Source organism: Crinia signifera, chromosome 7 (assembly GCF_055691185.1).
Source record: "Crinia signifera chromosome 7, ASM5569118v1, whole genome shotgun sequence".
NCBI classification, from domain to species: domain Eukaryota; kingdom Metazoa; phylum Chordata; class Amphibia; order Anura; family Myobatrachidae; genus Crinia; species Crinia signifera.
In genome coordinates, this window is record NC_139223.1 from 182,009,399 (window position 1) to 182,024,127 (window position 14,729).

Consider the following 14,729-nt stretch of genomic DNA (forward strand, 5'->3'; position numbering starts at 1 on the left):
ACTGTCGATGGTGTCTGCTTGGGAGTTGTGGACTGCTTCAGCTTAGGAGCTGGAGAGATATCAACGGCCTGGGATCTGGAGGCTTGTCGTCAGCCCGGGAGCCGGAGGGATGTTGATGGCCTGGGAGCCAGAGGGATGTCAACAGCCTGGGAGCCGAGGAATGTCGATGGCCTGGGAACCAAGGTAGACATTGATGTCCTGGGAGCCGAGATGGGTGTTGATGGCTTGGGAGCCGAGATGGTTGTTGATTGCCTGGGAGCCAAGATGGTAACGGCCTGGGGGCCGTGGATAAACTGTGTAGACTTTGAGAGTAGATGCCTGTGTCGACTAGGGAGTCGATTATGGTATATAGCTTGGGAACCAATGGTGGTCTCTGCTGGTGGAAGCTGGATAAGCTCAGACCTCTTCTCCTGGAAGCTATGGATGTTATTAGCTGGAAGGGTAACCAGGGAGCTCTTGTATAATCATCAGAAGCAGCAGCAGCCGGTGCACTTCACAGGTAACTCTGGGACAGGGAACCTGGAACCCAGAACGCTGCCTTCTGGGGAGTACTCAGGGATTAGACAAGTTGTTTAATGCAAGGAGGAAGTGCCGGAGGCCTGACCTATATCTCCCCTGCCTGTCTGTGATTGGCTGCAAGTTGCAGCATCAATTTCCCCAGGAAGTACCTGTGCACACCTTGATCACATGATCAAGTGCACAGGTCAGAGTAACAAGGTCACAGGGAAATCATTGGAAGAATCTGACATGTGACTGCAAATGTTGTGGTGGCGCCCACGCTTTTGCCACGATTTCTGACAGATAGCCAGTAGAAAGCAGTATCACACAGACCAAGGGAGTAAAGGATTTGAAGAGGGCAGTCCATGCTGTCAAAACTCAAAAGCAGCAGAGAGGTCAGGAAGAATAAGCATAGAGTAGTATGGCATGCAAGGAGGTCATTGCAGACTTCAGTGAGGGCCGTTTTAGTGGAGCGGAGGGGATAGAAGCCAGACTGAAATGGGTCAAACAGGGAGTAGGAGGAAAAAAGGTCAGAAAGACGGAAGGAGAGATGTCCTGATGTATGGAGTAAATTTTGGATGTGAAGTACAGTATGTAGCGAAATCAACGGCCAAGAGGAAGTGAGTCAAAGTGGGGGTGGGCAGATTAGGGAGCTGATGGTGGTAAAGACACCAGGGGGTCAAAGATTGGGATGAGATGAGGTTCTTGATGTATGACTGTTTAGAGAAAGAAAGGGCAGTACTGTGGGATGAGAACATAAATTCAAAATGGAGGAAGTCTGCTTTAGAGCATGATTTCCCCCACGGTCCCTCAGAAGTTTGTGAGCCTTTTTGCATATATCTCCTGCATTTGATGTGTCGGTGTTGATCTGTGAGGGTGAATAATGGTCGCTTGAGGGACAGATTCAAGAACAGAAGATAGGACAGGAGAGAGAGAGAATAGGAGACAGAAGTGAGTCAAGCAGAAAGGATACGCAAACTATGTCAATGGTTTCAAAGTTATGCTTAATGATGGGAACCTTGGTAGGTAAAGATGGAGACGAAAAGAGGGATAAGTTAAAAGAGAGCAGGTAATGGTCAGAGACTGGGGAGTTGTAGAAGTCATAAATATTACAGCAGTGAGTAAAGACTTGATCAGGTGAGTTCCTACTGACCTGGTAGGATACAGAGGTTCATTGGGAGAGACCAAGTGATGATGTGGGATTAAGGAGTTTAGAGGAAGAGAATTCTTTGGGGATATGAGTTGGTATGTTGAATTCACCTAAGATAATGGAGGGAATGTCTGAAGAGAGAAAGTGAGCCAGGACGCATAGGGGGAGATTCTCTAAAGCAGAAATGCGGTAAAAACCCTGTTATTGGGCTTTTTACCGCATTTTTGTATGCTCTGTCCCCCAAAAGCTGTCGATTCCCTGCAGAAGCCTATGGGCTTCTTACTGCAGCGCTGTGTGAGGGATCCGTCATGACTATTCAGATTAAACATTCGGGAGGTGAATGATGTAAAGTTGCAGTGAACTCACATTTATTTGCTGGAAGTTGTCTTTCAGTTTTCAGAGTTATATTATTATCCTTCTGTTTCACTTTGGTTTCTCGCCGGTATAACGCCACAATTACGCTTCAGTTTTTATCATACTTTGATAAATGTGCACTTAGATATAATATGCATGCAGCTAGACTTTGCACACAGCCTTTCATGCTACAGCCTTTGGTAATGATACTTAAATATAGATACAGTACAATGCATGTGCTCTCAATATATGGAATCTACCCATCCAATCCCAACCCACTACAATGGATAGTAATACTAGTGGGTTTGCATAAACAACCATGGCATTCCAAGATTATTTGCAAAATTTTATATTTTCATATTTGTTTTAAATACAGTAATTAAGTATAATAAAGCTGGTTATTTCTGAAGTAAGTGTTTAATTTGTGCTATACATAATGGCGGTTATTCTAGTTCACTCACAAAGGCACTGCAGGTGGGGCTGATGTAACATGTGCAGAGAGAGTTAGATACTCCTGGTGTTTTAATGTTTCTGTGCAGGGGAAATACTGGCTGCTTTATTTTTACACTGCAATATAGATATCAGTTTCAAGTACAAACCCCACCCACATCTAACTCTCTCTGCACATGTTACATCTGCCCCACCTGCAGTGCACATGGTTTTTTCCATTAGTGAGTGATTGTGCCTTTGCGACTGAACTAGAATAACCCCCAATGTCTCCTCTCCTACCAGATACACAGTGGGCTCAGTACAGGAGAACAATGACCAAGTATGGAAGTTCCAGCGCTACTTCCTGGTCCAGGAGTACTGCAACAGGCTGACCATCCCGTTCCCCTTTGTCATCATTGCTTACTTCTTTATGTTACTAAGGAAGATATTCAGCTGTTGCTGTAAACAACAAGAACCTCCGCCAACACCCTGCTGTAAGTTACAGCCACCGCAGATATCACAGCGCCTGTCTAGCCATTCAGCATTCAGTAGTTTATTAAAACAATTCTGGTATTCGGGTTCATTTACATAGAAGCAGGTTGAGGATAATTTGGGGAATATTCATCAATAAAGTCTGAAAATTTGCAGTTTTCTTTTGCTGCTTGTGGCAGTGATCCGCCCTCAGATACTTGTGTTATTATATTCTTACCTGTCAGATACATGTGGGCGGGGCGTGTGATGTTATTATATACTTACCAGTCAGATACGTGTGGGCGGGGCGTGTGATGTAATTATATACTTACCTGTCAGATACGTGTGGGCGGGGCGTGTGATGTAATTATATACTTGCCTGTCAGATAAGTGTGTGCGGGGTGTATGATGTTATTATATACTTACCTGTCAGATACGTGTGGGCGGGGTGTATGATGTTATTATACTGTACACTTACCTGTCAGATACATGTGGGCGGGGTGTATGATGTTATTATATACTTACCTGTCAGATACATGTGGGCAGGGTGTATGATGTTATTATATACTAACCTGTCAGATACATGTGGGCAGGGTGTGCAATGTTATTATATACTTACCTGTCAGATACATGTGGGCGGGGTGTATGATGTAATTATATACTTACCTGTCAGATACGTGTGGGCGGGGTGTATGATGTTATTATATCCTTACCTGTCAGATACGTGTGGGCGGGGTGTATGATGTTATTATATACTTACCTGTCAGATACGTGTGGGCGGGGCGTATGATGTTATTATATACTTACCTGTCAGATACGTGTGGGCGGGGTGTATGATGTTATTATATACTTACCTGTCAGATATGTGTGGGCGGGGTGTATGATGTTATTATATACTTACCTGTCAGATACATGTGGGCGGGGTGTATGATGTTATTATATACTTACCTGTCAGATACGTGTGGGCGGAGTGTATGATGTTATTATAGACTTACCGTTCAGATACGTGTGGGCGGGGTGTGTGATGTTATTATATACTTACCTGTCAGATACATGTGGGCGGGGTGTGCGATGTTATTATATACTTACCTGTCAGATACATGTGGGCAGGGTGTATGATGTTATTATATACGTACATGTCAGATACGTGTGGGTGGGGTGTATGATGTAATTATATACTTAACTGTCAGATACATGTGGGCGGGGTGTATGATGTAATTATATACTTAACTGTCAGATACGTGTGGGTGGGGTGTATGATGTAATTATATACTTAACTGTCAGATACGTGTGGGTGGGGTGTATGATGTTATTATATACTTACCTGTCAGATACATGTGGGCGGGGTGTATGATGTTATTATATACTTACCTGTCAGATACATGTGGGCGGGGTGTATGATGTTATTATATACTTACCTGTCAGATACATGTGGGCGGGGCGTGTGATGTTATTATATACTTACCTGTCAGATACATGTGGGCGGGGTGTATGATGTAATTATATACTTACCTGTCAGATACGTGTGGGCGGGGCGTGTGATGTAATTATATACTTACCTATCAGATACTTGTGGGCTGGTTTTTGTGATGTTATTATATACTTACCTGTCAGTTACATGTGGGCGGGGTGTGTGATGTTATTATATACTTACCTGTCAGATACATGTGGGCGGGGTGTATGATGATATTATATACGTACATGTCAGATACATGTGGGCGGGGTGTATGATGTAATTATATACTTACCTGTCAGATACGTGTGGGTGGGGTGTATGATGTTATTATATACTTACCTGTCAGATACATGTGGGCGGGGTGTATGATGTTATTATATACTTACCTGTCAGACACTTGTGGGCTGGTTTTTGTGATGTTATTATATACTTACCTGTCAGATACATGTGGGCGGGGTGTGTGATGTTATTATATACTTACCTGTCAGATACGTGTGGGTGGGGTGTGTGATGTTATTATATACTTACCTGTCAGATACATGTGGGCGGGGTGTATGATGTAATTATATACTTACCTGTCAGATACATGTGGGCGGGGTGTGTGATGTTATTATATACTTACCTGTCAGATACATGTGGGCGGGGTGTATGATGTAATTATATACTTACCTGTCAGATACATGTGGGCGGGGTGTGTGATGTTATTATATACTTTCCTGTCAGATACGTGTGGGCAGGGTGTATGATGTAATTATATACTTACCTGTCAGATACATGTGGGCGGGGTGTGTGATGTAATTATATACTTACCTGTCAGATACGTGTGGGTGGGGTGTATGATGTTATTATATACTTACCTGTCAGATACATGTGGGCGGGGTGTATGATGTTCTATAAAAGTTTGAAGCTTTTATATATTGTAATGACCTAATTACATATGTGTGAGCATGTGATGTTTCTATATATAACTTTGTCCTGAATGTAATGAACTCTGTGTCTCTAGGCTTTAAGAAGGAGGATATTGAGACCTTGTCCTGGGAAGCTGTAATGAAGGAGAATTACCTGGTAAAACTGATCAGCCAGGCAAACAACACCATGGAGTAAGTGTCCTCTGCAGTGGGGGAAGGGGGTGGGGTAGAGAAAGTTACAGTTGGAAAACAGAAAATAATAATTAATATGGTCCCTTTAAATGTCTATTATTACACATAACTATAGGAGGGACAAGTCGCTTTTTAATTCCACCATACAGGAGGGCCAAATTGTAAGAGATCTTACTGTTTTGCGCTAAGCCAGTTCCCATTGGGGCTGTTATTGCAGTGGTGGCTCCAGAGGCAGGGTTGCAGCATAGTTCAAAATTCAAATAGGAAACTGTCAGTGAGTATGTTTAGAATGGCAGTTGGGGCAGTGGGTGTGACTTCCTTATATGAATTTTGATCTGTGCTGCAGCTCCTCCTCTGAAGCCTCCATTGGTTATATGGTACAGATGGAGCTGGCCTCTTTCAATCCCGGCGCCCGCCAGATCCTCTCCTCTGGCGAGCGCTGGCGGTCAGGACTGGGACGCGCGTACGTCACACACGTGTCCCAGTATCACGGCGGTTGGGCAGCGTCACCCTGCCCGTCTCCGCTTCAGGGAGATGGGCAGGGTTCGGAGGGGGGGTGTGTGTGTCGTGGCGGTGTGAAGGACCAGCGGTGACAGTTTTGGAGGCGGCGGGGACCCGGGGCAAGCTCCATTGCCACAGGGCATGCGAGCGTCTCGTGCACGCGCGCCCCTGGTGATAGAATCGCCAGCCCCTGCAAGAGGGGTGCTACATCTGTATATGGTTATGTTGGTAAGATGTTTAACACAAGGATTCATCTAATAATCTTCAGCCAACGAGGATGTAACGTGATCAGAGTTTTCTCCAATTTTGGGAAATGTCCCATTTTCTGACAGTCAGACATTTTAAAAGTTGGCCAAAGTAATAGCATCTGAGTTCATGAAAATTCGGATGTTTTCTACTCAGAACAAGAGCCGCTGGTAAAAAGTGAGATCCACATGTTTCCCCCATGTTAAACATCCAACTCGACTGATCTTATAGAGTCTCACACAAAACAGATCTATAATGTCAGACATAATTAGAGAAGGGTTTTTTTTTGGGTGAGTTGTATTTGGCAATGCTGAAATTAAAAGTACACAATAACAGCACATTTGCAACAAGTAAACATTTCTAAAATTATTTTTAACCTTAAAAATCAAAAATATACTTTGATCTCTCAAAATAGGTCATGTACTGTACATTTCATTGTTGAACATTTTTCAGTGGAAAATCCATCTTGTTCACAAAGGTATGCATTGGACACACAAGCAGAGCTTGCTGATTAAAATGATATGAGGCATGACGATATTCTGAAGCATGCCGAAATTCTGTAATTGAGGCTGTTATGTTACAGTGTTTTGCAGAAAAACACTGTAGCATAACGTTGTATGCAGATACAGCTGCAATTAAACACATCATTGTGTGTAATTGTGGTTGTATCTCTGGTTTGAGTTTGCAGCATCCAGTCTCCTGAATAGACAACTCAGTGGTTTGGCTTGAAGGCTGTATATCAGGGGTGACCAACCTGTGGCTCTTTTCTTAATGAGATGCGGCTCCTGCACGGCAGGGAGAGAGTCGCGGGCTGCCCAGCTGCTAGGAGAGCGCTAGGCACGCATACAAAAATTATGAAAACAGGGGTTTCAGCGCTAGACCAGGCCCCCACTGTCTGAGGTCACACCCACCGGTGTGAAGCTCCACCCCTTTCTGAGCCAGCCGCACCTTTGGCTTGGCAGGTCCCGATTTTAAAACCACAAAGGTGGGGAGGTATGTAAATGTGCTGCTAGAAGCTAGGCCACAACTGATTTAAAATGTAGTGTGGCCTGTGGGAGCTAGACCACACCCATTTTTTTTGCATGTTATTAGCCCTATGTCTTACCATAACATGTTTTTTGGCTCATTAACCCCTGCTGTATATCATATACAGCAGGGGTGGCCAAACCTGTCCTCAAGATCTACCAACGGTGCAGGTTTTCCAGGCAACCTGTGGAATTATAGTAGGAATGAATGCAGCATGTTTTAAAATGTGACAGTTAGTAATGACTACAGCTGTGCACCAGCTAGGGAGTCCGGGAAATGTGACAGTTAGTAATGACTGCAGCTGTGCACCAGCTAGGGAGTCTGGGAAACGTGGACCATTGGTAGATCTCGAGGACCGGTTTGGCTAGCCCGATATACAGCCTTCAAGCCTAACCACTGAATTTGGTAGTTTTGAAACCCCATACACAACTGTTGCTTAGTATTGCCCCATTTCCAACCTGGGTTATTGCCGGGTCAACGTGGGTCATGGCTCCATGTAAAAGGGTCCCAATACGATAATTACTCAGGAATCCTACCACTGTCAGACCCAGGAAGGACCCAGGACAGATGAAGTGCGAATGGGTTTTGGTAAAATCCTATGGAGGACCATGATGCCATCTCCAAGCCCAGCAGAGCCCCAGCAATAAGCAAGGTTTAGTCTGCGGTGTGAATGGGGCTTCAAGCTCCTGTGACATGACTTGAATTCTGTGTTACCAGTTGCCTGGGCTGGATCTGAGTTTTAAGTTGGAAAGGGGTATAAGTGTCTGCTCTACTCCCAATTGCCTATGTCAAACGATTATCAAATTGTCTTGTCTCAATTTGTCTTTTCTTCCTGGCAGGATGGAGCACAGATTTAAGCAGTTGGAAGCAAAGGTAACCCAAAGCCTCTGTCTCATTGTACTGCGATGACTATTGTATTGCAGCTGCATCATTCATGTCTATAGCTATACAAGGGCTTGTGTGCAGTTGGTGCATGTTCAACCGAATAGAAGCAGATTCACACATGGAAAGAGCATTTGTTACCACCACACAATACAGAGAGCATCCTTTTCACACCACACGATACAGAGAGTATCTTTTTCATCAATAAAGCAAAACCGAGTCATTGGGCGCTGTCTATCTGCTGCCCTTGAGGGGTGTGTAAGAGAACCCTCTAAAGAAGTCAGCTACAGAGAAAAGAAATGAACAGTGCTGAGTTTCACTGAATAAAGGGGCTGATTCAGGATAACTCGTAGCAATCCAATTTTATCCTCAGCCCTGACAGTCGGGGTTTGTGCATGTGCAAACCCTGGCGCCAAACAGCGTGGGCTAGTTACATTCGCTGCGGGGAGGGCTGGGGGCGGGCAGGGGGTGGGGAACATCTCCATAAAAATGCTGGGAGTTCCCCTTTGGACGCAGGCATGGCGTTCCCTGCTCGGGGCGGCCGTCTGACATCGCATGACGTCAGTGCCCACCCCCCCTCTATGGTGTGGTGACCCTCAAATGATTTCTCTCCCCTTCGCCGCGTACGAGGGGATGTGTTTGGATACACCCTACATGGTACCGAGGGGATTTGGTGGTGGGGGAAGGCATTCTGCTGGGCGGCGGGCGGTGCTTATGGACTGGCTGAGCAGCGAGCGACTGCTGCTTAGCGAACCTTGCTGAATCAGAGAGTTGGCCAATATTCAGTCAATTGTGCGCTATGGAGTAATACACAATACAGAGACTACTTGCATCTGAAAATGTAAATTAACTCGCACAAATCAGACGTTCCCCGAGCTCTTTGCTGCCTGTTTCTAGTGAATGCACATTTGTAAAGTGCAATATTATATATTAAATCTCCCTTATTGTTCCATGGGAGGTTTCTGTCCTTCGGAGATCGCCTTCGGACCCCTTCCGTTATACTTGGTATTGCTACTCATGTTCCTTCATGTATGTGAGCAGGATTATTATATCATAATACACAGTGCAGCCTGCAGAGCGCCGAGCCTAGGACACAGAGGGGCTTGGCGCTCTGCAGGCTGCCCTATGCCTGTGTGTGTTCACGCCGAGAGGTCTGCGGAGGTCAGTTCCGGGGAAGGGGTGCGGGTGCAGGGGGGGGTTTTGTGCGGTAGCGGGGGAGTGGTGGGGGGTGCGGGAGGGGGGGGGGGGGGGCGGACTGAAGGTCAGTCCCGGAAACCCCAAAATTACTAGTGCATACCTCCCAACTTTTGTCAACGTCGATGCGGGACTCAGCTCCTTCGCGCCGAAGGCGTGGCCTATACTCGCGGCTCTCCCGCGAGGCCACGCCCCCATTTTACCACTATGGGGGCATGACCCAGAGGCTCTGTGAGCCTCTAGCCATGCCCCCAGCACCCTGGCTGCGGGAATAGACGCTGTGCGCATGCGCACATCGTTTATTCCCCGTTGTTTAGCAGCCGACAGGAGGGACTCCCAACAGCCCCCCCTCACCGCGGGACACTGCCGACCGCGGGTGGGACAGCGGGACAGGCCCTGATAATCGGGACTGTCCCGCTGAAATCGGGACTGTTGGGAGGTATGCTAGTGGCGGCCCTGTATGTACTGTGGGGGTATATGGCCTGGAATAAACTTGGCGCATATATTAGTCTGGTACAGAGCTAGGCACATATTGTGGAACCCCATAGCATATCTTCATGTGCCAAGCCATTGTCCGCCCCATAACACAGTACGCAGTTCCATACCTCCCTCACTTCCCTACACTCTCTCCTAATGGTATCTGCTCTCGTCTCTCCACAGTTAAATGACTTGAAAGTATTAGTGAAAGACATAAGTGGCAAGATAAAGTGACGTCCTGTGCTCAGGGGAAGCAATAGGGTAAGTGACTTATCACTAACATGAATGTGTTTGCTTGAATGGTCCCCATACGCTAGGGCGATTTACATGCAATTTGGGCACTCTTCCTGTGATTGCTGCGATCGATTCCATAAAAAGTGCCCAAATTGCAGGTGAGCGGTTCCGTATACATCCCGAACTGCATCCTAGGATCATTTGTGCACCCCTCGTCTGGCTGGCTGACCCATGGGGTTGCGTAACCGCAGATCCAACAATGAGGCCTAGAAATCTCTATCCTTGGACAGAGGTCCTGGGCCCTGTCCCTCCCAGCAACTGTGGGTTTGCGAAACAGAGAACGTTTCCATCCCAACATTTCAATAGCTGCAGACTGTCAGTTACTGACAGTCTGATGCCATAGTCAACTGACATCACAGACCCGTACTGGACATGCATGGGACCGGTGCATGTGTACAGTACAGAACATTGGTACTTTGCGGCATGTGCGGCTAATGCTTCAGGACCTGGATGAGGCCCAGTGTGTCTCCCATGTACACAAGCAATAACCTAACAGATCACAGTAAAGTGGCCCATGGCAACCAATCAGCACTGAAGTAACATCTATTATTTGCATATTATTATTATATTATTATTATTATTTGCATAATATAAATGATACAGAACAGCTGATTGGTTGCCATGGGCCACTTCTCCTCTGTCTCCCTTCTCCTCCCTTGTCACTGATTCATACCCCTTGGTTGGTTCAATTCATAAATGCAGTCACATTTTAAAAATTTTTATCTGGAGCCCGAGTGGTGCTCCAACACCCAGTGCAGTGACCTAAATCGTGCATAGGGGGTGTACATACACATGGATCCTCTCCCAAATGAGAAAGGCCCCGTTACTACCCTAACCGCTCTCAACCAAAAGGCCCAGGAGGGGAAAATAGGGATCGGTGGGTCCTCCTCGCCAAAGCTCAGAGCGAGCCTCTTCCCTCAACCCTCGGAAGGCTTATGGCGGGTGGGTCCTCTGCGCCGAATCTTGAAGAGACCCTTGCAAGCCTTCCCTCAGCCTTGCGGCTCAGGGTCGCCCTCAGAGACCGCAGCTCTCCCCCAAAGGAGAGCGCTTTGGTACGTGGGGAGAGGGTAGCCCATAAGGGTCGTACACACAGCCCAGAATAATGTGACAAAACTAACGGAACACGTGAAAAGGGACAAACGTGAAAGGGAAAAGAAATAAATAAGAAAAGAGACCCCCAGCCAAAAGGCCGGGGTGGGGGGTGTGACAAATTGTCCTACCCCAGCCAAAAGTGCAGGGCAAAGACATTAAGCGCTAACCTAAAGGGAGAGTGCACAGTGCAGGTGCCATACTAGTGCATGGTGCCAAGGTTCTAGATACAGAGCAGCTGCAGCCGCATGACTGGAGTATGGAGAGGCCCGTCTCCTCCCTCCCTGATTGTAAATACGAGGCTCCCCTTTCTCCCGGTGGCATCTTCTCCCCAGAGACCGGCGCCGTTTACGGCGCCAACAGCACTTCCCTGCCATCGTTGGTCACAGTCTCCATTACTGGTGACTGCTGCAGGGACATAACAGGCTCTGACAACATGCTCCCCGAATGCATGCCACAAGCAACAGCCCAGGTGAGCGGGGGTGGGCTGACTTTGCTGAAGTGCTGGGATGCATTAAGGCACTTGGGGCCACGATGGCGAGGGAAGGGGAAGGTGATTAGAAGGCTGCTGGATGTAAAGAGAGGCTTCCGCTGTGACTGCAAGGGGGGGGGGGGGGAGTACAGGAGGCACACTGTACTGCTGGGGGCAGAGGCAGAGGAGGCTAATCCACAACCATCTACCACCTGCAGCTTGACCCTAACCCTCCCTGCTGCACCCTAAACCCCAACCATCTCTCACCCATAGCCTGACCCCAACCCTCCCCTGCCGCACCCTAAACCCCAACCATCTCCCACCCACAGCCTGACCCTAACCTTCCCCTGCCGCACCCTAAACCCCAACCATCTCCCATGACAGCCTAACCCCAACCCTTCCCTGCCGCACCCTAAATTCCAACCATCTCCCACCTGCAGCCTGACCGCAACCCTCCCCTGCTGCACCCTAATCCTAACTATACTCTCCCGCAGTTTATCACTCCCTCCAAGAGCCTTGCCCTAATCCTTCCCTGCTGCAGCCTAACTCTAACAGTCAGCTCTGGAAGCCTACCCCTACCCCTCCCCTCCAGTAGCCTATCCCTCCCATAACCCCCCCCCCCCTCCAGCCTACCCCTTACCCTCCCCTGCCGCAGCCTAAACCCCAACCTCCTTTATCTCAACCCTATCTAACCCTAAGCTCTCCTGAATCAACCTGACTGCCTCCTCATGGCTGCCCCACTATGTACGCTGTCTAACACCCATTTCACAGCATTCCCTATAGTCCTAGGGACAGTCACTAATGATTCAGGCTTTCATATCAAGTAAGGGATCGTCTACAAATCTCAAATGTAATAAGATCACACTATATTCCTATTACTAGCTGCAAAAGTACAAAATCTATAGGTTATTTATTCATACATAGCCACTGTTCAAATGACCTGGAGACTCTTGTATATAAGGGAGCTGTCCAGATTAGATTTGATACCCCTCACGCATCCTATCCACTTCTGCAGTGAAGTAAGTGGGGCAATTTGCTTTGATTGTGTGATCATGGCTCCGCCTCCCATTACAAAATGCGGCAAATCGCTGCATTTTGCAACTGAAATGGGGCACAGAGGATACAATTTATGACATGCTTACCGCAGTGGCCCCAGGGACCCCCCCAGCCCAAACCCCCTCTAGAACCTCTCAGAGGTGAGTCCCACAAAGTCGTCAGCTAGGGATATATTCACTGAGACAAGTGACCCCGCCAAACATTAACTTTCTTTTTATCACTCTCCGTGTCCCTCCATCCTCTCCATCTTTCCCTCCCTCCTTTCTATCCAGAAATCCCCATTGTTCCAATCCTTCCAGGTTGCAGCTTCTCCAGAAGACAAGGGCAGAGCGATCTCAGAAATGTTCTTCACCTCTGGACGCTTTTCTTGCCTCGTTCTCTCTTACCTGAGGTTTATACTTAACACCATTGCTATACCTCTTTTATTACATAGCCTTAATGTTTCCAGGTCCGGTAATAATATGGGATAGGTGACTGGTAATTAGTTATGAACCTATATCCAAAAATTGTAATTTGTATTGTAAAACAAGGAAGTACCATCCAAGGATTTATGAATAAGACTGATTCATCTTTGTTAGCAAATCAAAGAAAGTGCAAACGAGCAAAACCATGTTGCACTACAGGCGGGGCTTATGTTACATGTGCAGAGAGAGTTAGGGTGGTGTTTGTTCAACGGAAATCTAAATTGCAGTGTAAAAATAAAGCTATAAAACATCTGTGGGCTGCATGCAAAAGCAGACAGTATTTACCCTGCACAGAAACAAAATAAATGAATTTGCTCCCCTTGTTCCAGACACACAATGACTTGCTTCATTGCTTTACTGAATCTGGCCCAGTGTTTGCTTTCAAAACAATGAAACTAATTTGACTGGAAATCATGGTCTTGCTTATTTCCTTATATGGGGAACCAATAGGATGTGGACCGAGAGGGATGGGGGGATTACAGTACATGTAGCAGTGTTACGAGCAACTGGAGAATGATGGGCAGACTAGATGAGCCAAATGGTTCTTATCTGCCGTCAAATTCTATGTTTCTATGCCAGCCTATCACACAGAATCCGAGACCGCTGTCATATGTTTACATCACTTTTTATTTCCAATGTATAGCATTTATCTGTCCTATTGTCCAGATATGTCTTTAGGTAAGTGTAATATATCCAGCCTATTGGGAGATGTCTAGTTCTGCCTCAGTAACAGAATTGGTGACATATACCACATTATGTAGAGCTTTAGGTCTTTTACAGATGAGCCAGTATAAGTTCTATTTGTGATGTCATGTTTGTCTCTTGTAACATTAATCAATAAATGTCATTCAAAAATATGGTTGTCAATTTCTATGCATCCAGAATTACATATTCCTTATTTAGAATGTGGAAAAAAGGAAATTAAAACAATTTTACTAATTACAGATGCATGTCATCCTTCCCTTATAATAATCATCATCGCAGAATAAGACGAATCCATGAACCGGGAGAATGGGCGTGATTGATATGAGAGAATAGCCGTTGTCCCCTTAAGTGTAGTTTATATTCAGCTCATCTGCTGGATGAATGCACTAAAGCTGGGGTGGTTAAACCTGTTCTCAGGGGTGTGGTATGGACTCTGACAGTCGGGATCCTGACAGTCATTATCCCGACTGCCCGGAGTCAGACAGCATGGCGAGTGCAACTAAGCCCCTTGCGGGCTTGCTGCGCTCACCACGCTGCGGGCACGGTGGCTCACTACTCGAGCCACCTATTCTATTCTCCCTCTATGGGGGTCGTGGACCCCCACGAGGGAAAATAGCAGGTTGATGTCGGGCACCCGGCTCTCTGCGTTTTGACAGTCGGGATCCCGACGTCGGGTAAACGACTGTCGGGATCCTGACTGTCTGGAACCCGTCCGCCGCCCGTTCTCAAGATCTATCAACAGTTTATATGTTTCAGGCACGAATAAATGCAGCAGTTTGAAAATGTGACAATTAGTAATGACTACAGCTGTGCACCAGCTAGGTGATCTGGGAAATGTGACAGTTAGTAATGACTACAGCTGTGC

The 14,729-nt window shown here is 46.7% G+C and overlaps 1 protein-coding gene across 3 annotated transcripts in view; it reads left to right on the top strand.

Moving 5' to 3' along the window:
• Nucleotides 1-13,938, top strand: part of TRPM8 (transient receptor potential cation channel subfamily M member 8) — a 112,634-nt gene extending 98,696 nt beyond the window's left edge. For 2 of the 3 annotated variants that reach the window (XM_083154576.1, XM_083154575.1), the window contains 5 exons: nt 2,735-2,925; nt 5,362-5,458; nt 8,071-8,104; nt 9,968-10,045; nt 12,968-13,938. In XM_083154576.1, the coding sequence (XP_083010702.1) occupies nt 2,735-2,925; nt 5,362-5,458; nt 8,071-8,104; nt 9,968-10,018 (373 nt within the window). In that variant the 3' untranslated portion in view covers nt 10,019-10,045; nt 12,968-13,938. Of the gene's footprint in view, nt 1-2,734; nt 2,926-5,361; nt 5,459-6,620; nt 6,684-8,070; nt 8,105-9,967; nt 10,046-12,967 lie in introns of all 3 variants that reach the window. The other variant, XM_083154574.1, reaches the window with a different exon arrangement.
• The last annotated feature ends 791 nt before the right edge of the window (nt 13,939-14,729 follow it).